Source organism: Ambystoma mexicanum, chromosome 10, assembly GCF_040938575.1.
Source record: "Ambystoma mexicanum isolate Mex_15411 chromosome 10, UKY_AmexF1_1, whole genome shotgun sequence".
Taxonomy (NCBI): Eukaryota; Metazoa; Chordata; class Amphibia; order Caudata; family Ambystomatidae; genus Ambystoma; species Ambystoma mexicanum.
The window spans coordinates 1,279,001,337-1,279,029,318 of NC_090932.1; the positions used below are offsets into that span (position 1 = coordinate 1,279,001,337).

Sequence of the window (27,982 nt, forward strand, 5' to 3'; positions counted from 1 at the left end):
TTCCCAAATGTAATTGTTCTACATGCCGTTTTTCTGGATTGAATCATATTTCTTTTATTACTTCTATGTTCCTTGTTTAATGTATTTTGGTTGTTATGTTGTAAAGCGGCTTGGTGTAAAGCGCTATATAAATAATAAAATACAAAATACAAATACAAACAAGAGGAACTTCAATGATAGAATCAGGTTAAAAAGGCTTAAGGCCAAAGTCAATGGGATAAAAGTCTTTTGCTCAAGATCACACAGTTCAGGGTAGTTTGTGGTAAAGTTCGTGCCACTGATTCTGGACTAGGTTGGTAGGTAGAAAAGTTAGTTCAAAGAGAAGAGAAGGACAAGCCCTCGGATGGAGAAAGATTTCAAACACTTTCACCGCGGCTGAACGAAACGAACAACCGGATTTTCACAGTACCTTAAAACGGAGAGGAAGCTGAGGCGGACGTTCCTGGTAGTTCCTGCAGGCTCACAGTTCCTGAAGCAACTGTCGGACTGACAAGAAGTAGTAAGACTGGAGGGTCCTGCGCTACCCAGGGAAGAAACCAGCAGCAGAACAAAGCAACAAATAAAAGGTGCGCTCCTTAAAACCCAAGCAGGGTCCGACCTTCCTGGCTATCTGGCCCACTATAGCTCTGAACAGCGAATTCGACCAGAGGAGGGGTCCTGGCCTGCAGTTTGGGCAAACTTGTTGGTCCCACAAGCTCAATGGAAGAAATTTCCTGGAGGATCATCTCAGTCGTCGGATTCTGAAGATCCGGACCTGCAGCAGGGCTTCACCGGGCGGTTCAGTCGTGGTAGGGGTCCTCTTCCATCAGCTCCTCGTAGGTTCTTTCCTTCCAGTGGCGACTCTGCCTTTCCAGTCCCAGAGACCTGCTTTTTATGCATTTTTCCCCCACTCAGCCTGGCTGTCAATCACACAGCAGGGTGGCTGTCCTGGCAAGGACAGTCACCCAGCCAATCAAACAGGAGTGCGACTTGGGTTACCAAGGGAATCCATGGCAGGGGTCCCCTGCCTACCCATACTTTCAGGCGCCTTAAGGAGGGCTTCTGTGCAGAAGCCCGCAAAAAAGACGGCGAACAAAGGGACCAAACCTGGTTTGTCGCGCAGAGTAAAACATTTACAAAAAGAAATAGTAAATAAACCCAGCCGGAACCGTAATAAAATAAATAGGGTCAAGAGGGTTTATGTTTGAGGCTAATATAATAGCCTAAAACAATACCATGGTTATTCAAGATAACCGCGGTATAAAAAAATAGGGTAGATACCACTGCCACCAGCCAAGTCTTGATGTAAAGGGAGCGAAACAATGCTCCAAGAGACACAGACAAAAAGGGATAAGAATTAACCCTTTCCAATACTCCATGTAAGATGGTTTGTACTGGGTCTGTGGTTTAAAGTGACTATGATGAAGTTAATGGCAACTTTACCTTTTCTGGGGGACATTAGTCAGCCCCAGAATATGGAGTCGGTGGGAAGTCTCAAAGACAACCCTGTGTCACTGCACTTAAGGTGCTGTGTAACACATGAAAAAGTGAGGCTATGGAGTAGGCGAGGCTCCATTGCCCAAGATCACACAAAAAGTAGAAATACACTCAGCAAAACGCATGCAAGAGTGGGAAAAAGGCTCACACTTACCAGGTGAAAAAAATAAATCCTAGAAATCCAGCAAAGCTGCTGAGGGACTCATTAGTTAAGGGAAATCAGCCATTTATGAGAATTCTCCCTAACAGACGGCGCTTCTGAGAGTGCCGGGACGAGGAAGACGAGTGGCGGGAACCACTCCGGGACCAAGATCCCCGGGACTCCTTCCGTCACGGAGAGTCGCCCCTCGAGTTGTCGGTGGAAACCCCCTTGGACTTGGAAGTCCGGGACTTAACCGGCTTAGAGCCCCTACCGACCTGGAGCTTCCCCTCCGCACCCGCCAGGCCTTGGCAGTCAGCAACTGGCATTTCGAGCAGTCATCTGTGTCGTGCAACTCGCCCAGGCACCACAAACAAATGCGGTGTGGGTTGGCGAGTGACATTTTCGACTTGCAGTCCTGGGAAGTCTTGAAGCCAGACCGCGGAGTCAGAGGGGTTGAAGAGAAAGACATCGTAATGATGAACACACGAGGCGCGCGAAGTTAACACGTTGACGGAAAAAATGGAACCGAGGCTACGGGCGCTGTGCGTCCTATTTAGAACATCTTGTGACGTCACCCTCGACGGAGCCCTTCGAGGGACATGTACTGACGCAGGACGCCCTCTGCCGAAAAAAGTGCACAGCTGTGGACATTACATGTCAAAGATGTGGAATACGTTGGGGGACACAATCCATTAGAAATATATACACTTCTACCATATAACCTCCCTAATACCCTTCTTTCTCCTCTCCTCCCTTTTCTCCCCTCCACAGGTTTGATATGCAAGATGGGCAATGGCCCATTGTAAATGTACTCTAATGATACAGGACGATTGTAAATAGTAAACTAATGTGTAATGAATATGATGAGGTTGTGAGTACACATGGTGAACTATATAAATTGGGGCTGAATTAGAACTAATGAAGACTGTGAAGGAACAATGTCTTGGATAACAATGAGAGCAAGGAAAAAATAATCTGTTCATCAATGAAATGTCAACGGTTTCTAATTGAATTGTTTTTGCTACGCCTGGACAAAGCCTGGTGACAGGAGAAACATTAGCATGTGCCACCATTTGGATGATGTTGGTTTAGGAAGGTTAAAATATTAACCTAGGATGGCCTGGACAGGCAATTTGTTCCCAAGGACAGATAATCGTTATCAACACATCTTTTTTGTATACATGCTTTTGAATTGACTCCAATTTAAGTTGGCGCAGAAGATTACTTAACTAATCTGCATCTATAACCTTATCGCGGACTAAGTGAATATCAGTCATAGTAAGTATCAGCAGCCATTACCACAGTATAATTCCGATCAAATATAAGGGACTACTTTTAAGAGCGGTGGACAGACAAATTCACTGAACCGCTTACCTAAAATATTATTTACCTGACTTTTGTATATACAATTAATGTATTTTGGATCATAACTTCCAATGTGTAAGAGTTTCTTTGGGGTATTGTATTGACTGCAGTAATTTAACTTACCCACAGCTCACATCCTCCTGAAAAGATAGGCCTGGCTGCTTTGCCATCCTACCAATCCTTTGATTAGTACAGACTTTTACTACAATTTGGGGACCTGTATACCAAGGGATAGTTTTGTAGAGTCTTACCTCCAGGTGTACTTTAGGAAAACTCCCCTAACATGCCTCTCAGGGGGGAAACCTAGCTCCAGCCCTGTCCCTACTGGGGAGGAACCCCAATCCCTAAACGTTCCACGTGTGCCGGAAAGAATGCAGGCAGCACCTTCCCGCCAACCATGCCGTCCAATGCACAGACTTGCCATTCTATCTCCTTCCAGCGTCTTCAAGGAAAATAAACATTCCTGATGACGCAAGCAAAGTTCATCACAGCCACCTGCAGTAATGAAATGGTGGCACTGACCACCGAAAAAAGTGGCAGGGCCCCAGAGAAAAGGGAATAATCGCAGACAACTGCTTCAGAGTGACCCTCAAGATAATGGCAAAAACACACCGAAATGCCAAATGAGGGAGGAGATCAGCACAGTCCACTGCTGGTCCCGGGAGAGGAACCAACACCCTAGACCACCAGGAAAAAGATGGGGAAGGAACCCAAGTACTTTCCAAAGCACTGCCCAAGATGCACAGCGACAAGCCAGCACAGAAGAGGGGAGTGAGTCTAAGAACCCTTGTTAAATATTTATGTGCAAATACATGCCCTGGGAAGGGAAAGAGTGAAGTAGATTGACAAGGGAAAGCTAACCAATGGCATGAAGGGGGCGGGGGGTTGTATAAAGGCGGACACCGAAAACAAGAAGTTGTATGGGTTTCGAGTGTGGAGGAGGAGGAAGACCAAGAGCCCAGCAGGATGAAGCAGTGATTTGAAAGGATGAGGCGATGTTTCAGTGTTTGTTGAGCAGAGGCAAACAATTGGGAGCAGCAGGGAACAGGTGGGAGCATTCATAACATCAAAAGGGGAGGCAAGAACTAGGAGAGGTAAACACCAGATGGCAAGGGTTTTGGTGGGAGGAAGAGGAACTCAGTAAAAGTGGAGGAAATGTAAGTGTGTTCATGAGTGAACAAAGCTGAATCCCACTGAGCAAGTACCTGGCACTTTCCTAAATTCCCCTTGAGCACCAACAGATGCATAGAGTAGGGACTGATAGGAAGTCCCTAAAAGAGTGTAGAGACAGCATCTGAAGGAGTCAACCGTAGACACAAACAATAGAAGTTACCAGTCGATAGTACTATCCTGGGGTTGAGGACACCCGGGCTATGGACGAAATCCCACTCGAAGACTAGAGGGACGGCCCTAGGGCCCACAAAATGTCATTAAAGACCTTTGAACCATCCTTATGAGTCGGAGCGATCTGTGACATCCAATGGCTACCAAAAAGGTACATGGCTTGCATCACAGGTGAGGACGAAACTGAAGTACAGCGACCACCAACCTACTCCCTAAACCGAATGAAGGGTGATACAAAAACCCAAGGCAAAAATAGGGTGCCTCTCAGAGGCGACCCAATACTGTATACCTTAAGTAACACAAAACGTACTACAATGGCAGGGGATTTCAGGACAGTCCCTCTTGTAAAGGTATGCCAGAGGACAGTCGTTCGTGCTACAGTCACCATTCAGCTAGGTGCCCCATGCCCAACGAACCCTCCCCCGGCAATGATGGAGGACTCAGCCAAGGGCAAATTGGAACTGTCTTTTATTATCCAAACAGACAGGGATCATTCATACACTAAACCAACATTTCCAGCAATCACACCTTCTGGGCCAGTTTCACAGGTGTTTGTTACCAAAATTGCTCCACAACCTGTGAACTTTCCCCAAAAACCTAAGACCCCATTCTATTGGGTGGCTGGGGTGGTAGTACCTATGGAAGGCACCTATATCAGTTAGCTAACTGGTCCTTCCAAGTCAGGTTGTCTCGCCTGAGACTTCCCCAAAAACGATCTATTACATGGTTGCAGGGTCGCAGGACTACCATTGGCACTTGCCCATTACTCACCACCACAGGATTTCGTCTCCCTGATTGGCTGGAGCCTGTCCCCCCAGGCCTGGGACCCTGCTCTGTTCCCAGCGCTCAGTGTGCCTTCTCAAGGTAATGAGAAAGACTGTCTCAATTGTTGCCACTGGTATATCCACGTAGCCTGAGAGAGTGCCTGCGGATTGCAATGCTTGTTGGGCAACACATGTATCAGTTCTTGTCTGCTTCACAAGAACAGCTTCTCTTCCCCACCATAGGTAAAGGGCTACTGTTCCGCTTGGCTTATTCACGCGGGTGAGGACCGTAAAACTGAGCTTTCGGTCTGCAATTAGTGAGGATTTATTCTGTTATTTTGCAGGTGGCTCCATGCCCCTGGGGTCAGGAATGTTCCTCCAGCCCTTGTCGGCAATCAATGGCGCTTTGCTTCGTGCTGCAAAATTTGCATCTCTTCTGTTAGGGAGAATTCTCGGAAATGTGCCAATTCCGCTCTACCTTAGAGACCTCCAGCACTTTTGCTGGACTCTAGGACGTTGAGAGAGACCTTTTTCCCCACTCTCTCATGTATTTTTCTGTGATTTGAACTCTGTTTCCTTTTGTTTTTGGCATCTGACAAACTCCATAGGCATCATTTTGCATTGTGGCACAAGGAAGCCTTTCAGATTTCCCAAGGTTTAAATACCTTACTCTTGGATAAACTACTGTTACCAAGAGCAGTAAAGTAAAATTGACTTTACTTACATTTGTAACTTTCTAGACCCAGCACACCCAATCTTACAATAGGGTGATGGAGGGGTTACTTAGTATCCCCTTTGTATAACTTCTCATGTAATATTTTAATGTTACCCTTTCCACAACTAATGGTGGGTGGTGTACTTGTAACTACCGTTGTGTGTTTTTACCACGGGTTGCGTTCGCAGCTGCAGTACAGCACACAAGGGTGTCATTTTTGTCAAAATGGCCCCAGTCTTATTTTTTCGCCATTTCTTGTTGGAACAGTCCTTCTTGAGATTTACTCTGCACGCCAAACCAGGTTTGGTCCCTGTGCTCATTTTGTCTTTGGCAGGCTTTACAAGTAAAACCCACCCCTGGCTCCAGTATGTCTGGCAGGGGCAGACAGCTAGGGAGGTGCCCGAAACTCCCTGTGCTTAATCCCCTTGGTTACAGGATGCTGTCCGGCAAGGATATCCACCCTGCTGTGTGATTGACAGCTAGGCTGGAATGAATGGGAGAAACTTGCAAAAAAAGGCGAGGCTTTTTGGCTTGGAAGGCAGAGTCTACCGCTGGACAAAGGAATCCGAAGAAAAACTGCTGATGCTGAGACACCTGCTGCAACCCCTGGACCGTTGGTTTTCCCGGTGAAGCCCTGCTGCTGTGCTGAAGCTCCTAATTCGCCTCGACTAGAGAAGCCCTGCAAGGACGACTTCTCCCTTTGAGTTGGTGGCACCAATCAACACCAAAGTAAGCCCGTCAGGACATCTTCTCAAAGCTGGTTGTATTTCCACTGCAGTCACTGCTGGAATCGAAGAGCCAGGGAGTGGGACACCAGATTGGGTGTGTTGCTTTTAAGCTGGCCAAGAGCTCCAGGAAGATCCTCTGGACTCCGAGGAAGCAGGACTGGCCGAGCCTGAGCCACCTTAGCAGCTTAGTGCTGGACCCCAGATGCAAGGAAAGCCCCTCTCGACAGCCAGGAACCGTGGTGGTGCTATTTGTGGCAGACACGAGTAGCTGAAACACCGAAGTGCCATTTGTTTGAAGATTGCCAGTTGTCGTTGGTGATAGTCCCATTGCAGTGCAGGAGTCCGCAGAAGTCCTCCCTCTTGTCCCCACAACTGAGGCACAGGAACACCAGCATCTGCAGAGCTGCACAGAACATAAGCCATCTGCTACACTTCTTCAAACTAAAGGTAATGTACAATCTAAGAGAACTTACCTCTTGTTGTGTAGCCTTGCTTGTTCTTAGTTGAGACATGCCTTGGTTGCTTTCATCTTCTACTACTCACAAGCCTAAGAGCTTGTGGCCCTATATTGAATCTTCTTTTCTACAAAGACTTCTAAAAACATTGTGAAAGACTTTTACCTACCTGCAAGAAGTGCTTCAGCTCACCTAGACTTTTGCAAACTTAACATTGGCTGACCTGGCTCCCTGAATAACTCTTCTCTCCTCTGACATTGTGTTGTGCCTATCCTTCCAAGAAGGGGTGAACTTACTTTGCATTGGGGGGGTTCAAAAAGTACTTACCTGCTTCAGAATATTTGTGATCTCTTGTTTGTTCTAATAACCCTTTTCTTTGACACACATCTGAGTAATGCTCTAAATGCAACAGTGATATATTAATGTGCACAGTGGCCTAGCTATTTAAGTCACCTGAGGGTGTAGGGAGTGTGTGTGCCATCCCCAATGGGTATTTGCTGATTAGAGAAACTAAGTGTGTATTTTGAAGTGTATTTTTGTGTTGCTATTCTATTGCTCCTTTCTGAGGAAGGCTTATTCAAACTGACTGTTGAATAAATTAATAATTATTTAATCAAGAAACCTTGACTATAAGTGTTTATTTGGATACTTGTCACTGTGAATCTCTGTGCAACTACGCTACTGCTCACATTGACCCCTCTTGTGATGAGCCTGGCTACTCGACCACACTACCAACCTGTGTGGTACAGACATATACCAAAGGTTGGGTTCCTATTGCCAGGTCAAGGTTGTTGTAGTGCACTTTAAGGGTACGGCTCCAAATCTTGCCCAACATCTTCGTTCCTCATTCCGAGGCCTGTGGCTTTGTGCAATTTCACTACAGGCGTTATATATATACATTACTCACCAGAATCTTATTTCTGATGCTTGTATCTGCTTAGATTCACATGCTATGCATAGGCTGACATTTAGTGGTAGCCGCAGAGTATTACATTTTTGTTTTCGAAACTCGAAAAGGGACGTCGAAAGGGCATGCCAGTAATACCATACCTAGTGTGATGTCCACGATACCAATGGCCCGTCACGCATCGAGGTCCTTCAGATAGTTCTGTTTCTGACATGAGTTAGCATGCAGTGTAGCGCGAGTACAGATGTAATAAAGCAGATAAGAGAAGGTAAAGCCAGAAAACGTCCATGCACCTTCTACTCAACAGGGGAGGAAGGGTATGTGCATGTGAATCTAAGCAGATACAAGCATCAGAAATAGGTTTACGGTGAGTAATGTATCCCTTCTGAGGCTTGTGGATCGGCTTAGATCACATGCTATGCATAGATTAGCGGGTAGTGTCTGGAGAAGGTGGTGGGTTGTGAAGGTACAGCGGCAAATAGATGTTATAGCACTGCTTGTCCCACATGTGAATCTGCTTTAGAATATGGTGTCCAGCGGGACGTTTGCAATAAAGGCCAAAGTAGCTCCTGTGCCCCTGGTAGAGTGAACTCTTGGTGTGAAAGGAAGAGTTTTGTTTGATAGAGTAGCAGCACTGTATGCTTTTCACTATTCATCTGGAGATGGCGTTTTCTGAAACGTTATCACCTTCCCTGCCAGGCTCTATGGAGACAAACAGTTGATCTCTTTTTCGTAGCCGTTTTGTTTTGTTTATATAGTAAGAACCACCCTCCTTACATACAGTGTATGGAGGTTTTTCTCAGCTGAGCTTGAAGGGTTTTGAAAGAAAGCGGGTAGTTCAATGGACTGATTGACATGGAACTTGGTGAACACCTAGGGTGTGTTCCTAGTTCCAACTTGTGTTTGTGGATAACAAAGAAAGGGTCTTGTACTGTTAAAGCTTTTAATTCACCGACTCTTCTTATGGAGGTGATGGCCACCAGAAAAGCGGTTTTATATGTTAGGTGTTTAAGGCTGAATTTGTGCATAGGCTTAAAGGTGGGACCTATGAGCTTTGCAAGTACCACATTTAGATTCCACCATGAAGGAGAGAGTTTGAAATGGGGGAGGGCGGCCAAAGCCTTTTCGCTCCTTCCATGTATGCTTTCATGACCAGGACTTTCCAAGAGACAACTTGCTTTGAGAATTGGTGTACGCTGATAAAGCCACTAGGTGCACCTTGATGGAGCTGAATACTAGACCGGAGTCCAGTAAGTAGAACATATTTTGAAGAATGTAGGATGGAGTACATTTGTTAAAGTAACAGTGTCTGATGTTTGGTTTATGCGCCTCCTTGAGGATTTCTATACACCTTTGAGGTTGTTTTAAGTGACCAAATTCTATGACCTCAAGAGCCAAGCTCTCAGATTGAGGATGTGGGTGCAACGTTGTTCCCATGTGTTGGGTGAGTATGTTGAGGGGGCACGGGAGTTTGATTGGATCGCACATCGCCATTTTGCACAGATGCGGAAACCAAGGTTGTCTAACCCACATAGGAGCAACCAGGATTAGAGTTACTTGTTCCTGGTGCACCTTGTTCACTATCTTGCTGAGTAGCAGTGTTGGGGGAAACGCGTAGACACATTTCCCTGACCAGCTCATCCACAGGGCGTTCCCCTTGGATCTGGGTTGGGGACACATGGATGCAAAGTCTAGGCATTGTGTGTTTAGGCTTGTGGAGAACAGGTCTATTGGAGGATAGCCCCAGAGGGAAAAGATATTGTCTGAAAGGTTTCTGCTGAGCTGCCACTCGTGGTCATCGGTTAGGGGATCTCTGCTTAGTGAGTCTGCCAGAGAATGGAGTTCCCCTGGAACGTGTCGGGACACTTGGAACGTGTTCCGCTTGAGTGCCTACTTCCAAATATTTTGGGCTAGCCTGCAAAGACAGAGTGTGTGCCCCCCTGCTTGTTTATGTAAAACATGGCAGTGGTGCGGCCTGTGAGGATTTATACTGTTTGGCCCGATAGATACACTTGAAAAGCTTGCAGGGCTTTGAGCAATGCTAGTAGATCTAAATTTATGTGATTTTGGGCTGCGATATGGGTCCTCAGACCATGCGCTGTGTGGTGAAGATAATGGGCTCCTCACCCGATAAGTGATGCGTCTGCTGTGACAATTGCTTGCACTGTGGTATTGTGAAAGGGTTTTCCCTTCAACAGATTTTCCTTTGTTCACCAGTGTAGTGCTCGACTAGGGTTAGCGAAACAACCACTAGATCGTCCCAATGACCGCTTGCCCCGAGACCACTGTTTCGCTAACCACTCTTGCATTGGGCACATGCGCAACCCTGCATGCGGAACCAGGTAAATGCATGAAGCCATCATCCCGAGCAGGCGTAATGCTTTGCCTACGGTTATTTGGTGACTTGCTAGATACTGAGGTATTTGCAGCAATATCTTTTGCATACATATGTTTGACGGGAAGACTAGTCATGATAGCTCAGAAGAAATGTTTTGTTTTGCTTGGAACGAGACTTGATCTTTCTCGTTGATTGAGAATCCCAATTGGAACAGGAGATTGATTTGGGTATTTTGCTTGCAAATTTGGGGGTATTCCCCTGTTATTAGCCAGTCGTCCAGATAAGGGTACACTGGGATTGCTTCGCTGCAAAGGTGTGCTGCCACTACCGCTAGTAGCTTGGTGAATACCTTTGGAGCAGAGGCTATGCCGAAGGGTAGTACCTTAAATTGGTAGTGCTGATTCGCTATCTTGAAGCACAGGAATCTTCTGTGTGCTGGGACCATTGAAATATGAAAGTATGCATCTTTCATGTACAAGGTTGCCATGTAGTCCCCCCGTTTTAAAAGTGGGATTACTTCCTGTAGTGTTGTCATGCAGAATGTGTGTGGCTTGACTTGTTCACAGGGCGCAGGTCTACGACAAGGGTGCATTGTTAGGTCTTTCTTTGGCACAAGTACGTACATTGAATAAATACCCTTGTTTACCTGGTTTGCCGGGACGATTTGTATGGTGTCCTTTAGTAGCAGTGCCTTGACCGCTTCTAGCAGGATGTGTGGCTCTTCCTGTGTAGTTTGTCTTTGCAGGTGGTCGTTTGGTGTTTGTATTAGCTCTATGCAGAAGCCCCCTATCCCCCGCCACAGTGGAAGGTACCCACTTGTCAGACGCGATACCCTCCCATGCTTGGGTAAATGAGAAATACGACCTCCTACTGGAGAGGCATCTGAGGGAACCTGTAGCAGGTGGTCATTGCTTAGGAGGGGTGGAGCCCTCTCTTGAGGAGGAGGCTCTGTCCCTACTTCTGTACCTTCTGTGGCCCCTTTGAAAGTTCTGTTGGGAGGACTGCCCCTGTGAAAAATCCCAGGGTGAACTCTGCCCACCCTGGTTGTAATTGTAGGACCGCAGGGAGTTCTGTCTTCTAAACCGCCGTGTATTTGAATCTCCTGTCTGCACAAAGAGTTTGTTAGGGAGTTGTCCTAAGGATTTAAGGGTGTCAGTCTTCCTTTGCACTCTTGTGCGTCCTGGACAGCTTTGCCGAATAATGCATGGAGCATGTTTGTTAGGGCAAATTTTCATTTATGTGCTAAATTCCTCCCACCTTAGGGATCCCCAGCTCTTTTGCTGGACTTAGGACTTTTTAATTTCAACTCCTGAGTGAGACAGACCTTTTTCCTCATTTCCTCCTGTGTTTTTCGCTGGCTAGGATTTTATGTTTTCACTGTTTTTGGAAGCTGACAAACTCCATAGACACCTGCTTTTTGTATAGTGACACACAGCACCCTCAGTGTAGTGTCACTGAGAAGTCCTTTGGATTTCTCTTAAGGTTCAAATACCTTTTCTTGGGTGAACTACTGTTCCCAAGAATAGTAAGGTGAAATTGACCTTACTTTGTAGGTCCAGCACGCACCATTTTATGTGCTGGGAGGCTACCTAGTAGCCCCTTATCCTACTTTCTCAAGTAACATTGTTACCCTCACTACTTTAAATGACTGGTGGCAGTGGTTTAATTTTTACTACCAGTGTGCTTTTTTACTGCAGGCTAACCCTCAGCTGCAGTACAGCACCCATGGGTGTCCATTTTGTTTACCAGTGTGCTTTTTTACTGCAGGCTAACCCTCAGCTGCAGTACAGCACCCATGGGTGTCCATTTTGTCAGAATGGCCCCGGTCGTCTTTTTTTTTGCCATTTTCTGTTTGTGGGGTCTTTCTTGGCTTTTACTCTGTGCATTGATACAGATGATTTGGGCCCTTTGTGTGTTTTGCCTTTGGTGGGCTTCAGCCCTGAAGCCCGCCCCTGGCTTCAGTGTGTCTGGAAGGGCAGGAAGTGAGGGAGGTTCCTGAAACTGCCCTGTCCTTTGTCTCTAGGAGTGCCTGAACAAAACCAGTCCTGATTGGCAAGCTGGCTGTCCTGACTGGCTGTCCTGAAAGGACAGCCACCCTGCTGTGTGATTGACAGCCTAGGCTGTGAATGAATGGGAAACTTGCTTAAAAGCTGAGGTTAATTGCTGTGCCTCTCAATTGCTGCAGAAGCCCAATGCCAGGGGTCAAGTGTCCATAACCGAGTGCAATGTCTGCCGCAGAACGAATCTGGTCAAAAGCTCCAGGAGCCTGCGAAGGGCACTCCAGGATCAGGATTTCCTGCTTGATTCTGACACCCCTCACCAGAGTCCAGGACCGAGAGACTAAGGAAAGTCCAACCAGAGAAATTTGTTCTGCATCAGTGCTGTTTGCGAAGCGCTGAAACCGCAAAGTGCTGCTGAATCGAAGAGAGCCTTCCAGAGTACTGCCGCAAAAGCCCTACAGACCTCCTCCCTCTTGTCCCTCCGACTGAGGTTCAGGAACCAAGGTCTGCATGGCTGTAGCAAGACTTCATCCAGCTGGACCACTTTTCTTCTAACCAGGGGTATTGTTTGGGCTTCGGGGTACTTACCTTCTTGCCTTAAGTCATGTTGTCTCACTTGAGATTTGGACTTGCTTAACTTTGAGTCGATTTCAACTCCCTTTTGCACAGGCTTAACAGCTTGTGTCTCTACAGTGATTTTCTGAACTATCTGACTTTTGTGAAAGACTATTCGTCCAAGAAGTGCATCAGAACTATTGCCTTTGTCCAGATTACTTTGGCTGTCCTGGCTCCCTAAAGGCACCTTTCTGAGTCCATCGACTTTGGTATTGCTCGTCCCTCATAGGTTGAAATTAGTTGAGGGGGCGTGACCTGGTGCTCATGCCGTGAGGAGGTAGAAGCGCCGAGCTCCCGCCTAGATCCTTGGACACGATCCTATACCAGCGGTCAAAGCGAACTAAAGGAGAAATTAAAACACACTGCAGGGAAGTACAAGCGCTTCCCGGCAGTTACCCAACAAATCTGCCAAAAATTGGACCTGCGAAGGGACGAGCACAACCCTCCGAAGCAGACCCCCCTGATGCCAAGCATAATGGAGGGCACGGCACCGAGCCCGAACAGCTAAGGAGGGGAAAGGGCAGTCCGCCCCAACGATCCAGCTACGAGGCAAGACAGAGTTGATCGCCGAGAAAGGAAAGGCGACACACCGAACAGCTGCAGTGAAACGAGGAAGCAGGAGAGGACGGCCGGTCTGCCCAGACTAACGCCCAGGAAGGTGAAGGCGGTCAGCAGAGCAGCAGACAGCGCGACTGGCGACACAGCGGAGCCGCGGAGGAGAGCGAGACAAGCAGCAGAAGAGCGGAGAAGTGTGCCGGACCTAGCATCGGAGGGGCCCCCGGAACACCTTGCAACACGGAGAGAAGTGAGGAGCGGGAAGTGAAAAGCTGAGCCCGCTGGACGCCGGAGTCAAAGGAGCAGACACTCGGTGAGGACACACGAACGGAGGAAGAAGCCTGCGCAAAGAAGGTGAGCCATCCAGCTAGGGGGGCGAGGGGGAGAGACGATGAAACACACAGAACAGTCGCGCATAACAGTGCTGGAAATTGTGGAGGGCATGAGCTAGCCCCTCCGGGCCACATAAGAAAACGGTGCACCGGAGTCACAAACTCCATTGTTTAAAACTCAAGGACTCACCCCCTTACACGAGGGCATGCCGGAAACCCCATAAAACCACCCTCCACCTCCTTATGTGTTGAGGTAACCCTCCACAAGCGACCACTACATAGCGGAAAGGGACTAATAAATATAACAAAACAGCAGGCACCCAGGAACAGCAACCCCGCCGGCAATAAAAAAAAAAGCCTGCACCGGTCAGCCCAATACTGGACCCTGAACAAGAACCAACGAGGAGGAGAAGCGACACCCCACCAACACACGAACCAAGAAAACAAAAGGGAGAAAAGAGAGCAGGCACACAGAAAGTAGGACAAACAAGCCAAAACGGAAGGCGGTGAGAAGTAAAACACGATGAACAACATATAGGTGATCCCCAACAGTAAGGCCCACAACGCACTAGGAGCTACAAACCCGGAAGCTAAGGACAAAATACCCCAGCCGCAACGAACCACAAGCCAAGCAAGACAAGGCAGACTGAGACCACGGAACCATACAAACTAGCTACAAGCAACAACATCCACCCAAACTGAGACAAAAGCCTGACCGGGACAACCCCCAGCCCAACTGAAAAAAGCCACCAGAGAAACGCTCATGCTCAGATTACCAGGGCTGCACTGCATCCACAAAACAACACCAATATGTCATCCTATAGAAACAAGGGGAAGGCAACCATAAATGGACTTGTTTGCCGTCACCAAGCCCCACAAACTGGGGGCACCGGAACAGAAACCCAGAAAGCAGTGGACGACGTGTCCAAAGACGGTCAAGTACTGGAAGCCATAGCTGCGCTCAGAACATTCATAGATACAAAAATAGAGGAGGTCAAGACAGACATGCAGCTAATGCGCCAAGACGCCCGCAATCTGATGGAAAGACGGAACCAATGCAGAGACAACCCTCCAAGAGACCTCAGAGAACACAATAGACCTACAAAACAGGATAAAGGAGCTAGAATGGAAAATGAAAACGCTAGAAACCAGATCGGAGGAGGCGGAAGGACGCGCACAATGCAGCAATATACGAATACTGGGAGTGCCCGAGGGTACAGAAGGCCCAAACCCGACAAGATATGTTGAATCACTCATACAACAAGAAATCGGGGTGAGTGACCTGACAAGGCTTTGCAGTAGAAAGGGCCCACAGATCACTCCAGAAGAAACAACCCCCAGGCTCATACCCCCGCCCGATAATCACTAAAATATTAAACTCAAAATACTCCAGAGAAGGAGGTATAATAGAACGAGGCAACTCCAAAATCACCATTTATCCGGACTATACGCCAGCAGTACAAAAAGCCAGAAACTCTTTTGTACCAATTAAAGACAGGCTCAGAAAACTAAACCTGAAGTACATGTTGCTCTACCCATCAAGACTCAAGGTGATACATAAAGGCAGAGCGATATTCCTTGAAACACCGGCAGCGGCCACCATGTGGATGGAACATAATAACCTAGCGGACGATAAGGAAGAGTCCACAGGAACGCAAGGAACAGCATAAAAACGAGACAAGACCACTGGAACAACATGATAAAATAAGAAGGCTGAGGACACGCTTGGCCACTCCGACTGAGCACAAAGACCCAACCCACGAACGAAACAGTGCGGGCCCGTTGCCAGCACAAACCCACTCGTGCCCAAAACCTGGAATGCGGCTAGACAGCGCGAGGGCGCCCGAGTGTAGCGTACCGCACGCAGAAGCTGGGCATACCAGTTCAACCCATGTTCATAGTTACGTTTGTTACACTGTCAATATGCTACAAATAAATGGTGAGAAAGGGGCCTTAAAACCAAGAACTAACAGAAAAAAGAAGGCAATTTACAAGAAAGGAGAGCGCGCGATCCGGGAAAACAACACACAACTCGAAGGCGGTCGAAAACAGGACAATAAACAACTCAGTCAAGACCATGGCAACACACCTTAAAATAATGACATGGAACGTGAGAGGCATGGGATCATACCTGAGAAGAAACAGGATCAAATCCTTCCTCCAAAGAAAAAAAGTATCGATTGCCCTACTCCAGGAAACCCACCTCACGAACTAAGCCACATCCAAACTGAAAGAACTCTGGGGAGGGAACGGACAACGGGCATCCTACTCTAAATACGCAAGGGGAGTATTCACATGGGTGAGCCCAGAGACACCTCCAACCGCTGGGAACCGAAGCTGACAAAGAGGGCAGATACCTGGTGATGTGGGGCATGATAGAACAAACTAGAGTATGCATTGTGAACTCCTACTTCCCCAACCACGGCATACCAGCCTATCTCAAACAAATATGAGAGAGATGGGGCCCTACATAGGTCTGAACCACCACCACACCCAACAAACACAACCACACAGGCCCTGAATACAATGATTGACCACTTAGACCTGGTGGATGTATGACGGACACTACACCCCACCGACAGATGCTACTCACACTACTCATCCCCCCACAAGCTACATACCAGGATAGACTATCTGTTCATAGATAGGGACCAAATGCCACAAGTAGAACTAGCACAATACCTGGGCAGATCAATATCAGATCACTCCCCCCTAATCATGCAGTGGGAAACCAAAGGACCCAGACCACCCCCCCCCTCCCATCCCGCTCTGGCGTATGCCCACAGACATACTCACAGATCAAGCATTTAAAGAGGAACTTGGGGAAAAATTTGCTGAATTTGTGCAAATTAAACACAGGTAGTGTGGACAGATGGGTAACGATATGGGAAGCACTGAAAGTAGTGACACGCGGGGAGGTAATAGCCGGGGCTGGGGGGATTCGGAAACAACTAAAGAAAGAACTTGAGGCCAAAGAAAAAGAAATAAAACAGTTAGAAACCAACGCCCAGATCACTACTGAGACGGAATCAAAACTAAAGTCCATCAGAGATAGCTGCCAGAAGAAGTGGAGTAGACTATCCAAATCCGACTACATAACTCGCACCGTCAGGGCACATAAAGAGGCAGACAAACCAAGCAGGCTATTGGCATGGCTGTGCAAGTGAGAACACCCGAAACACCCCTCACAAACAATAAAAGACTCAACAGGAACACTACACAGGACGCAACGATCGATCAACGATACCTTCGCCGCCTTCTACTCCGAACTATACGCCGACAGCAACAAAGTGCCGGAGAAAGACATTAGAGACACACTAGAGGAAATAGGACTGCCCAAACTCAGCAAAGAACAGCGAGAAACACTGGAAGAAACAATCACAATTGAAGATGTAACGGAGGCCATTAGATCCCTAGCCACATGCAAGGCCCCTGTGGCGACGGCCTACCGCCAGAATTTTACAAGACATACGAGCCGACCCTGTCCCCACTACTACATGAGGTATACATGGAAGCGTAGGAGCTGGGGAATATGCCGGAGACAATGAGGGAAATGTTGATAGTCCCGATACTAAAGCCAAACAAGCCTCCTGAGGAATGAGACTCCTATCGCCCACTGGCGATGCTAAACTACAATAGCAAAATTCTAACAGCCATACTGGCCAAGCGATTGGCAAAAGTGGTAGGGACCCTGGTACATGAGGACCAAAATGATTTGTCCCAAGTCGAAACACAACGGCTAACCTCCGCCGACTACAGCACGTTATGGCACAAACATTAGACAACAAGGAACAAATGGCAATATGATCACTGGACGCAATCAAGGCATTCGATTCCATATATTGGGAGTGGATACTAGAAGTACAGAGCGGGTTCGGACCTGGCTTTATAAAATGGGTCAAAGTACTATAAAACACACCCACGGCAAGAGTGAAGACCGGGAAAGTGTTGTCAAAGAAATGGGAAATACAGAGAGGAACAAGACAGGGCTGCTCGCTATCACCCATGCTGTACATCCTGGGGCTAGAGCCCATCGCCATATACTTCAGAAAACAGCACTTTGACGCTGGGATAAAGGTAGGATGCACACACATTATATCCCTCTACGCTGACGATGTCCTTCTGTACATGAGCGATCCACACATTAATGCACCGATAATGCTGGAGATACTAGTTAACTATGCACACTACTCGGGAATACAGTTCAGCAAGAGGAAGTCATGCGCATTCCCACTAGCGAGCTTACGTGGGGAAGGACGCAACAGAACTACCAGAGGTAGGAATCAAGTGGCAAACTGAAATGTTCAGATATCTGGGGGTCAACGTCAAACATACACCGGAGCTTACATACGAAACCAACACGGTGGCTGCCAAAAACAGCCTACGAAAATCAATGAGATTCTGGAACAAGCTACCACAATCCATGATGGGCAGAGCTGCAATCACTAAAATGATTATACTCCTGAGGTTCCTATACCAATTCCAAAACGTATGCTATTACATCAAGCAACCCTTCTTCAGAAAGCTAGAGGCATTACTCAGACTTACTATCGGGTGGGGCGAGACACAAACTACCACTAGAAATACTAACACTACCACACAAGGAAGGAGGGATACAATATTACCTGGCAGCACAACTCAGCCACGTAACGAGGTGGCTATCAGAGGAAGTCACAGCCGAAACCAAGTATCTCCAACAACTGATAGCACCGGCACACCTCAAAGAAATACTATGGAATCCACCAACTGACCCAATACACACACCCATGATAGTAATCCTGGGCAGACAGATATGGGACAGAACCAAATCACTACTATATCTGCGACACCCCTACTCACCTGAAATCCCAATGTTGGCTGATGTATGCAAGACGCCTACAGACATACCTGTAATGAGAAAGTGGGAAACGGTTGGGCTATACACCTGGGGAGACATGTTTGAAGAGGGGGTCTTCAGAGACTTTGATACACTATGTGAACACGAGGGCCTGGAAAAGGGGCAATTCTTGTGGTACCAGCGGATCAAACACACTGCCAAAAGAAAATGGGACACATGGCCAGAAGAACCGGCACTGTTCCCCATCCTGGAAGAAATGTACAATGTAAGCAACGGCTGGAGGCCAGTGTCCAGAATATATGCCCAACTAGCAGACAGGTCCAACCCCCGCAGTACCACACTAAAAGAAAGATGGGAGAAAGACTTGGAGACCACATTATATGAGAAAGAATGGGAAAGGGCACTGATGCAACCAAAAGAAGGGTCCATGAATGTAAGATTTAGACTAATACAATTGAACGTCCTCTACAGGACCTACATGACACCTCTAAGAATTGCAAGCTTCAGCAAACAGACCCAGCCGAAGTGCCCATGGTGCAACAACGAGGAAGCTGGCATAATGCACATGTTCTGGTGCTGCCCCAAAATACAGAGCTTTTGGAGGAAAATAGAAAGAATCTGTAGAAAAGCGGGAGTGAACAGATACGACGGTCTCCAAAAGAGTGCCTACTGGGCACGTACCCCAGACTAAGCAAGCATAAACACACAGTGAGACTAATGGACCTAATGTGCATACTAGCAAAGACGGCAATAGCGATGACATGGAAAACACCTGGAGGACCACGATACGAGCAATGGTACAAGGAGCTAGAGAGATGGGCCTAAGCAGAGACCAAGGCATGAGAAGAAGGGCCCAGAGGTATTGAGGAGGACATAAGTACCACGTTTGAATCATGGAAAGCCCTCATAAGAGACTTGCTCACCTCAAAAGACGACAAGCAACCCTAAAAAAACAACAGAAACAATTTAAAACCGAGCTACAGCAAGAAGAAAAAAAGGAACGAACACCTGGAACAGACAAGCCTGAAATACCCACGCAGATAGCAGAACCCCAACACCAAATGAACTACAAGAGACACAAACTCACTCCAGTAGCAAAAAGACAGTACCTGTTATACGTTGTTTATGGTTTAATAATTGTTAATAACTATATCAATGTCACACGATATGAAAAAAACTCAGAATTGCAAAAACCAATCCTGTATGTATGACAACAAATGCAAATAAAATACTTATTTACCCACGTTTACCAAATGGAGAATCTTGGCTGGGGTCCTCTGTGCCTCTCCTCTACCAGATAGAGAGCAGGAGGAGTACAGACACCCCCCCCTCCAGTCTTTACACGTACCCAACAAGATTTACTTTGGCCCATTTGTATCTATAATAAAGATTTCTTTTTTAAATAAACCTTCTGGGTGTAAGCGTTTCTGCTGAACCATGTGTATGCTACAGGTTCTTTGTACTTTCCTACAGACCTCTCTACCGCCTACGGTGAGCCTGGCTGCTCTGTCTGTGCTACCAAATACTCAGGTGGCACAGCCTTATACTAAGAGTGGAGTTTTGTACTGACTCAGTTGTATGGTTTTGCTAAACCCTTAGTTGGACTTCAGAAAAACCACAGTTATACAAGAAAAAAAATGTTACCGTTAATGTTAAAGGATATTTGTACCGCGCACTATCACCACCAGAGTGGTCCCCTGGCAGCTCTGAAAGAGGGAGGGGGGGGGGGGGGGGCAGGTGAGTTAGTGGGAATTACCTGGAAAAGTGCAAGAGAGCAGTGATGTGCTGTTGCCAGCCTGAGCCCGGTGGGTCAGTTGGCTGGGCTTGGGGTGTTTTACGGTCAGTAGTCGTGTGCTGTTGTGCAACTCTATGTGCAGTTTGTTTTGTTGTTGCAGTGTAGTGAAGTTTGTGCGGATTGCTGCGTTTTAGGCTTGTGGTTGTGTATGGTTAGAGTTTGAGAGGTGTATGTAGAGGGATGAAATTGTTAGTGGATTGGTTAGTTGGCATTGGTGTCCTTGCAATTATGTCTAGGTGTGATACTTGCTATCATTCACTATTCCATCGGAGTGTGGCGCTTGCTAATTTCAATATTCTGTCTAGATGCGAGGCAGGCTAGTGATCACGTTTCAATTCAAGTGTTGCACTTGTCATCATTCACAGTTTCATTTAAGTGTGGCACATGCTAGCATTCACATTTCTATCTAGATGCGACGCAGGCTAAGGTTAAGAATTCCATTTAAGTGTGGCACATGCTAAGAATTCCATCTAAGTGAGGCGCATGCTAACATTCATAATCCTGTCTAGATGTGACGCAGGCTAGGTTAAGAATTCCATCTAAGTGTGGCACATGTTAACATTCACATTTCTATCTAGATATGACGCAGGGAAATAAAGGGAAAAGCAAAATGTTGACAGCCCCAGCCCACCCCCCCCCCCAAAACCAAAAATACAAAAATGGAAATCCCCAAAAATAGGAATTCTGTCTTAACAGTGATACACGTTCCTGCTAAGTGTCCATAACAGGAAAAGTTGGTTAAGATCAGAAGGCTATCGATGCAGTTCTATCGGTAGTTATTGAAATTGTTTTAGTAGAACTCCGAGACCGTTTCTGATCCCATAACAGTGAAGCAGAAGTTTCCAAATTTTTGCATTAAGAGCCAGACCTTCTATGAGCATCCAGTTTAATCATGCCGACAAAAGATACAGAAGAAGCAAGTTTCCTAAACTTACAGGACTAGAATGACTATGGTGCAGAAAAATATATCAATGCAGTTATATCTTTGGAACAATCCTATTACAGGAATTTCATTAAGTTCAAAAAAAGGGGCTGAAAATGTAATGTAGAATAATACACTTTAAACATGTACCATCTGAATGGAGGTGGTCAGTTAGAACAGCACAGTTGGTATACATCAAGCATTATTGGCATGATGGCATGACGCCAGCAGTTCAGAGATTTGTAGCATTGATTCTATGCTTGGACATGAGGGTGGGCAGGTTCTCACTTAAAAAAATTAAAATATGCTGATGCTCTTCGAAATAGGTCGATTCTGTGCTTTGAATATAGGTGCTAATAAGCCCCTCATCCCAGGGCTGGGGAGATCCTGGCACTCAGGAAAATTAGAACAATTTTCAATACTAAAAAGCACATCAACTTTCAGGGACTGGCATTTTAGTTTGGCTCAGCACATTTAGCAAGTCCTTAAATCGGTCAGTGATGTATTCGCTCTTGCAAGACACTACGTCTCAAAGCACAATTTGTCATCATCTAGCAGTTCACACTGGAAGCTCCTTATACAATACAGCTCAACCCAGCACAACTGCTTATTACCTTTACATTTGAGGTTGATGCAGACTGACAATGGATGTCTCTTCAGCATCTCCTTCCGTTTATCATCCAATTGGACTCCCAGTGTGGGTCGCCTGCGTTTCTGCAGCATGAGAGGAACAAAATCAGATTATAGCCATCACTTGTATCCCAGAACTGAAAAATCCTGCCTCATTACTGTCCGCCTAGCATAGCTCAAACAATAGTAATTGGCCATTAGTTTCCTGGAGCTTAACTATGAACGCTCTGCCATCAACAGTGACATATAACTCAAATAGTTCTGCCATTCCAAGTCTTCCCATTGCTGGGATAGCTTGTCTACAAGAACCCAAAACTGGAAAAGCTGCCAAATAAACAAAACACATTTAAGTTATTTGACATCCAAGTCCTCAACTCCCATCTGTAACATCGCCTGGAGCTTCTAAGGTTCTCTCCCCGGGTCTGAATTGATCCATCCCCTTGTTTCCACTCCCACCTCATACAATACTAGGTTGCTTCGAGCTAGGCTTTACTATTTGTAAAACCATACTGTACATGAATACCTATACAGACACATGCAGACACACTAAGCTGGCTTCCATTAGCAGTCTCCAAAAATGTAACCCTTACATTTCTTTCGTACAAACTCCTTAAATTCTCCCCCTTTTTTCTTTTTTTAAACATTAGTCTATGGAAGATAACTTTTCCCTGTTTAGACATTACCAGTCGTGTTGTGTATATCCTATATCCTGTTGGGCCATAATAAATACATATCTTTTTAAACTTATCATGCACTTGTTTATTGCTAGGATATTTACTGTGGCGCTTCATTACTGCTGGGGAGGACCCAATTACGAGGGCACATTCTCCATGCTGTCTGGCGATTACCCTCTTCACATGCCCCAAGTCCTCAAATATCCAGAATACACATTAAAATATGGCAGCCACGTCCATGAGGGTTCCCAGACATGCTTCAGGGATATCACCTAATGGTAGCATGTGGTGTACCATATCAGTGAGCAGGTGGACATGTGGCACATGGCCAGTATTATTATACAGTGACCTACTTCCTTAAAATATTAAATTAGGGAGACAAGAATGTAATCAAACTTGAGACAAATGTATGCAGCCCACATTTTACCCACTGTAACAAAATGACCTCCCGGTCATAGTCACAAGGACATGGGAGTGATACTAGGTCCTCGATGATGGGAATGGCCCTTATTCTAAGGACACGTTTTCCAGATCATATGACCAGAGCAAACAAATTACAACATCTCCGAGAACACGCTCTCACTGAGTGAAAATCCCTAGCAAGGTTCAGGAAAATCAATTACAGCAACATGGGCAGGAAGACTATGGGGAAATCCTAATCAAACCACTGAAGTACCTTCTCCACCCTGAACAGAACAATTATGGGAGTCTCTCACCTTGCTGCCATTTAACTTCCAAGATGACAATGAAACATCTATCCTGTACAACAACCAGACACAGAGAGGACTGCACCGTCCTCGCACTACAAGGGGCTTTAAGAAAGGGAAACATTTTGCCTACAGCTAGGACCTGGACTGAAAGTCTCCCACAGCAAACACAACCAGGTAAATAAATGTGGCATACACTAACAAGACAACACATTTATTTCAAACTCTTACGCTCAGAACGGAAATTTAGCACCCAAAGAAACCCGACAAGCTCAGGAGACAGAGCGAACTCCATAAAGTCTTGCAGGCCGAATGGGAGAGGAAAGAAAGCCACACCACACACGGAAATACCCATAAAGGTATACCCATGGCATGTATCCCAAACTCAGAACTACAAACCATCCCCAATACGGAGTATGCTCAGAGACGAAACCTGACCTTGGAGGTGGGGACCATCAGGAATGAGGAGGAAGCAGCTTGTATGAAGTAGAGGAAGTTGAAGTGAAAGAGGAGACAACCCAGTGAGTGAAAAAAGGTTGAGTGAGAGATAAAACCCAGAGAAGGAAAGTGGAGTGAAAGATAAAATTCAGAGAGAGCGAGAAGGTAATAAAGGTTGAGCAAAAGAAAACACAATGGGGAAGTAAATTGGATTTGGAAGGAGGTGGGGTGATGCAGCAGAGAGTACCAGAGAAAAGAGGACAAGCCAGGCAGCTTAACTAAAGAAGAAAAGGTGGTGAGCAGTGCCCTCATTCCCAGGGCAGAAAGCCAAAGGCAGTGGCCCATGAATAGGCAAAGGGTGTGGTCTCGGAAAAGGCACCAAAAGGGGAGACTGTGGTGAGAGAAGGGTCAGAGTAAAAAAGCCAATAAAGAGAATGGAAAGAGAAAAGGTAGCAGCCCTGACCAAAAGAAACTGAGAAAGAAAAGCCTGGAATTCTGGCCAAGGAGAAGGCAGAAACAGAAAAGGATGAGACCATGACCAAGAAAAGGAGAGGAAAGCCAGAAGAGTGGCATGGGCACCAACTCAGAGAGAACATTAAAATCTTGCAGAGACCAAAACCTTGAGAAACCATCCTAACAAAATAAATAATTTACATTAGTTGTACAATTCATTTGTAACATCTGGCTGCACCACCCAAATGTGTAATACACATAAAAACGAACTTTCATCTGCAGCCAAGCATGCGCTAGAGTTCAATGGTATTCATCATGCAATCCATAAATGTTACAAAATGAGCACAATTACGGATATAGTTAAACATGTGTGGGGAACTAAGCATGTATTTAAACAAGAGATGGAAAAGGTACCCGTTGGTAAACATGTGTCTCCATCAGGAGTATCACCATTGTATTAATAAACACTGAATATTTCCACCTGCGTTTGGGATGTCCAAACTCTTTGTTGCGATGAAAGTCCATACTAAACATCCAGGAAGAGGAAGGGTGATTTTTTTCTTTGTCCTAGTATGGACAACTTGCCTTTTCCCTGGTGAAACCTAACATGAGGACTCACCAGGGATGCTAATCTGTAAAGCTGCACACCCCAGGAGACAGTCGGAGCAGACTCCATAAAGTCTTGCAGGCAGAAGGGGAGAGGAAAGAAAGCCACACCACACACGGAAATACCCAAAAGTTTAAACTGATTCCCCTTAGGCCCCAATTGCCTATAACTATAGTAAGTGTGATCCATTTATTTGTTCATCTCCTGGGATGTGGCCTTTGTTGGGAAGGAGATGAACCTATCCCACACCAACCTAGGCACTATAGAGTAAATTGAATCCCATAAATACACGTCTTGTGCCAGGTGGAGTGGGCCTGCTAATAGACGCTGCAGGGACACAATACTATATGAAATGTAGATGCTTAGACTTATTGCACGTATATAAACACGCGCCATTTTGTAGCTATGGTAGAAACATTCGGGCCTGCATGGCTGCGCGGTAGACACAGACCACAAACCTAATAAAGAAACCTGAATAGGCCCAAGCGTTGAGACCCACGTGGTTAGCTCCCATAGAAACTCTCCTTTGTTCTACAACTGTTGCCAGATGCATGTTATCCCAAGAAGGGATGTGCCCTGAAAGGGCACGATACAGTACCAGGCACCTCACAGTGCAAGTTCGTCACAGCCAGGCCAAAGCAGGCCTCCGACCCCCACCCAGCCAACCAGGAGTTATGGCACCCACAACTGTCCCAGTCTCGCAACCCCTGAATTCCACAATAGTAGGTGATCCCAGACCACCAACCATAAAATACGTAGCCATTAAAGATCTGAGGACATGACCATATCATATTAACCCCACTATGAGAAGATTTGTAATGCAAGGTACAGGGAGGAATTAATTATAGCCCAAAGCGAGGGTGGAAGCCTAGTGTACAGATGTGCACCACAGAATGAGTAAAGAATGTGTGGGTCAGCCTGATCTCAAGACTCCCCCCCTGTGTCAGACCCCAAGCATCCTAGGTGCACAGGATGATGATAGAATAGCATTGTCTTACATAGTAACCAGTTGCTAACTCAACCTTGGTTACCTGGAGATGAGCCCAGCAGACCCCACGTGATGGAAGACGGACAGACGCGGCTGAGGGCCAATGGACTGGCATCTCCTACAGAGCAGGATAACCATGTATAAGGTCTCACCAACCAGTCACGCAGGTTTTTACTGCATAGGTTTACGTCACTGATGAGGATTTGTTTCCTTCTAACATTCTGCTTGTACCACACTAATTAAAACTAGTTATCCTTGCAAGAATCTCTTTGCCTTTTTTCCCTAGCAGGTTGTATTTTTCTGGCGTGAGCGTTTGTGGGTGTGCCGTCATTTGGTGACACCAACGTCATCCCAGGGCCCCTCCTCCCCCACCTGTGGAGTTGTCCAGGCAGCCTCGCCGAAGGGGCCGCGCCCACCTACAGTGACCAGTCCCAAAAACGTGTATTCCCAAGTGGCTGTGCAGGAGCCGTCTGCAGAAATCCTGTCTGCTCTTTGGATCGGGGCGCGGCTCCGAGTAGAAGTGCAGGCCCTTGTTGTCGGAACCCTGTGATGGAGTACCTTGCGTGAACACGCGCACGTGAGTTTAGCCTCGCAAGGGATAACAAGCAAGAGATAGATGTATGGAGAGTGTGAATAGTGTGAACACGCGGATATTAAAATTGTGGGTGTGGCATGTATGTGGTTCAATTTGTTTTTTGGTATTAATTTTGGAGGAGAATATTAAGGAAAGGAAAATTGAATGCCTCCCCGAGTAAGGGGAGAAGGTGGCGCCACTTATAATGTGCAACAAAAGGAAAAGGAAATGCATAGGAGCCCCGTATGATTAGAGGGCTTAGGAATAGTAGTTGTTATTTTAGCTAGTTTTATTGGCATTTATATTGTGTAGGGTGAAGGCCCAGGAGGGCATTGTGCGATTAGCGGCATTTTTTGAATGTGTGAAGTGTGTGAGTGGCAGTGTGGCGAGAGAAAGGGTGGGGATGGGGCGAGAGCATTTTTTTAATTTTATTTTTGACAGAAGGGATGAGGTAAAAATTGACAGTTTTTTGACCAACTAACAGTGTGTGCAGTGCGTTAGTGCAAGCATAAGGACAGCAAGGACGTGACCACCACCACCATGGGAGGAGAAACCCCAATAGAGTACATGTGTAAGGCCCTACTGCTATACCGGGACAGGCTTGAGAAGTACCATAAGCAGTGGGCGACAAACAAGAGGAGGGGGGATGCCCCGCTTGTGGCTAGAGCAAGGCTCCCATAATAAGGGTATGCTAGAGCATATGTCCATACCCCCAACAGCCAAATATAAGGAGAAACATTTACAAAGAAGGAATGATATATTAGACTTTTGGAAGATGTTCAAAGACACCGAAAATTGTACGGGAGAAGGCAGACAGGACGGTAGCAAGGGCAATTGCCGAGGACGACAGGGCGGGGCAACGACAGAGCGCGGAGGGATATACTAACCCAACATATGTATCCACAGCAGCGACAGCCACACCACCCCCATATGTGTCCCCTACGGACGCCCCAGGACATGCCGATGTCAATAAGAGATTTAGAGGTGGCTCTGGCCTCAGCAAGAGCAGAATTGTATAGACTGAACAATGCAAAATGAAGTGAAAGCTGACTGACAGGAAGAACAGGCACCAGATGGATGGAAAGCAGAAGATTTCCTATCCATGATAAATAATACACCCATAAAAAACGTGCATGTGGAAAAGGAGGGAGAAGGAAGTGAACAGGTGGACAGCCTAGGATATGACAAAGCTGGCGGGTGGAGTACAGTCAATGAGGATGACTAGGATGAGGAGGCAGAGCAGGCACCTGAACAAACTCCTAGGGTGTAAAGTTTATGGGATGGGAGGTTAAGGAGCAGGTTTGGCCGGATGGCGATAGCAAGGAAAAAGTGAAGTGGGAAGGGACCAGCAGGCTTCATTATGTACCATGGGCATAGATGGATAAAAACAATCTAATAAAAGCGCTCCTGGCCCTTACGGCGGGCACGGCAATTGGATCTATGCATTTGAAAAACAGACGGTAGGAGTGCCCCCTGCAGTCCGGGACATCAAAAGCCAATTGGTAGCTAGTATCGGAGATCAGGCTGCTGATGTGTGGTAAAAGCAGGGTACCCGGGAGTAACTCTGGGAAACTATGCACATGATGATTAAAGGATAATAAGATCCGTGCAAAAATCTGGG

The 27,982-nt window shown here is 46.5% G+C and overlaps 1 protein-coding gene across 1 annotated transcript in view; it reads right to left on the reverse strand.

Moving 5' to 3' along the window:
• The window catches only part of THOC5 (THO complex subunit 5), a 476,028-nt gene that overhangs the window by 339,072 nt on the left and 108,974 nt on the right, over positions 1-27,982 (reverse strand). Inside the window, exon 11 of the mRNA XM_069619274.1 lies at positions 21,905-22,004. Coding sequence (XP_069475375.1) covers positions 21,905-22,004 — 100 coding nt within the window. The remainder of the gene's footprint in view (positions 1-21,904; positions 22,005-27,982) is intronic.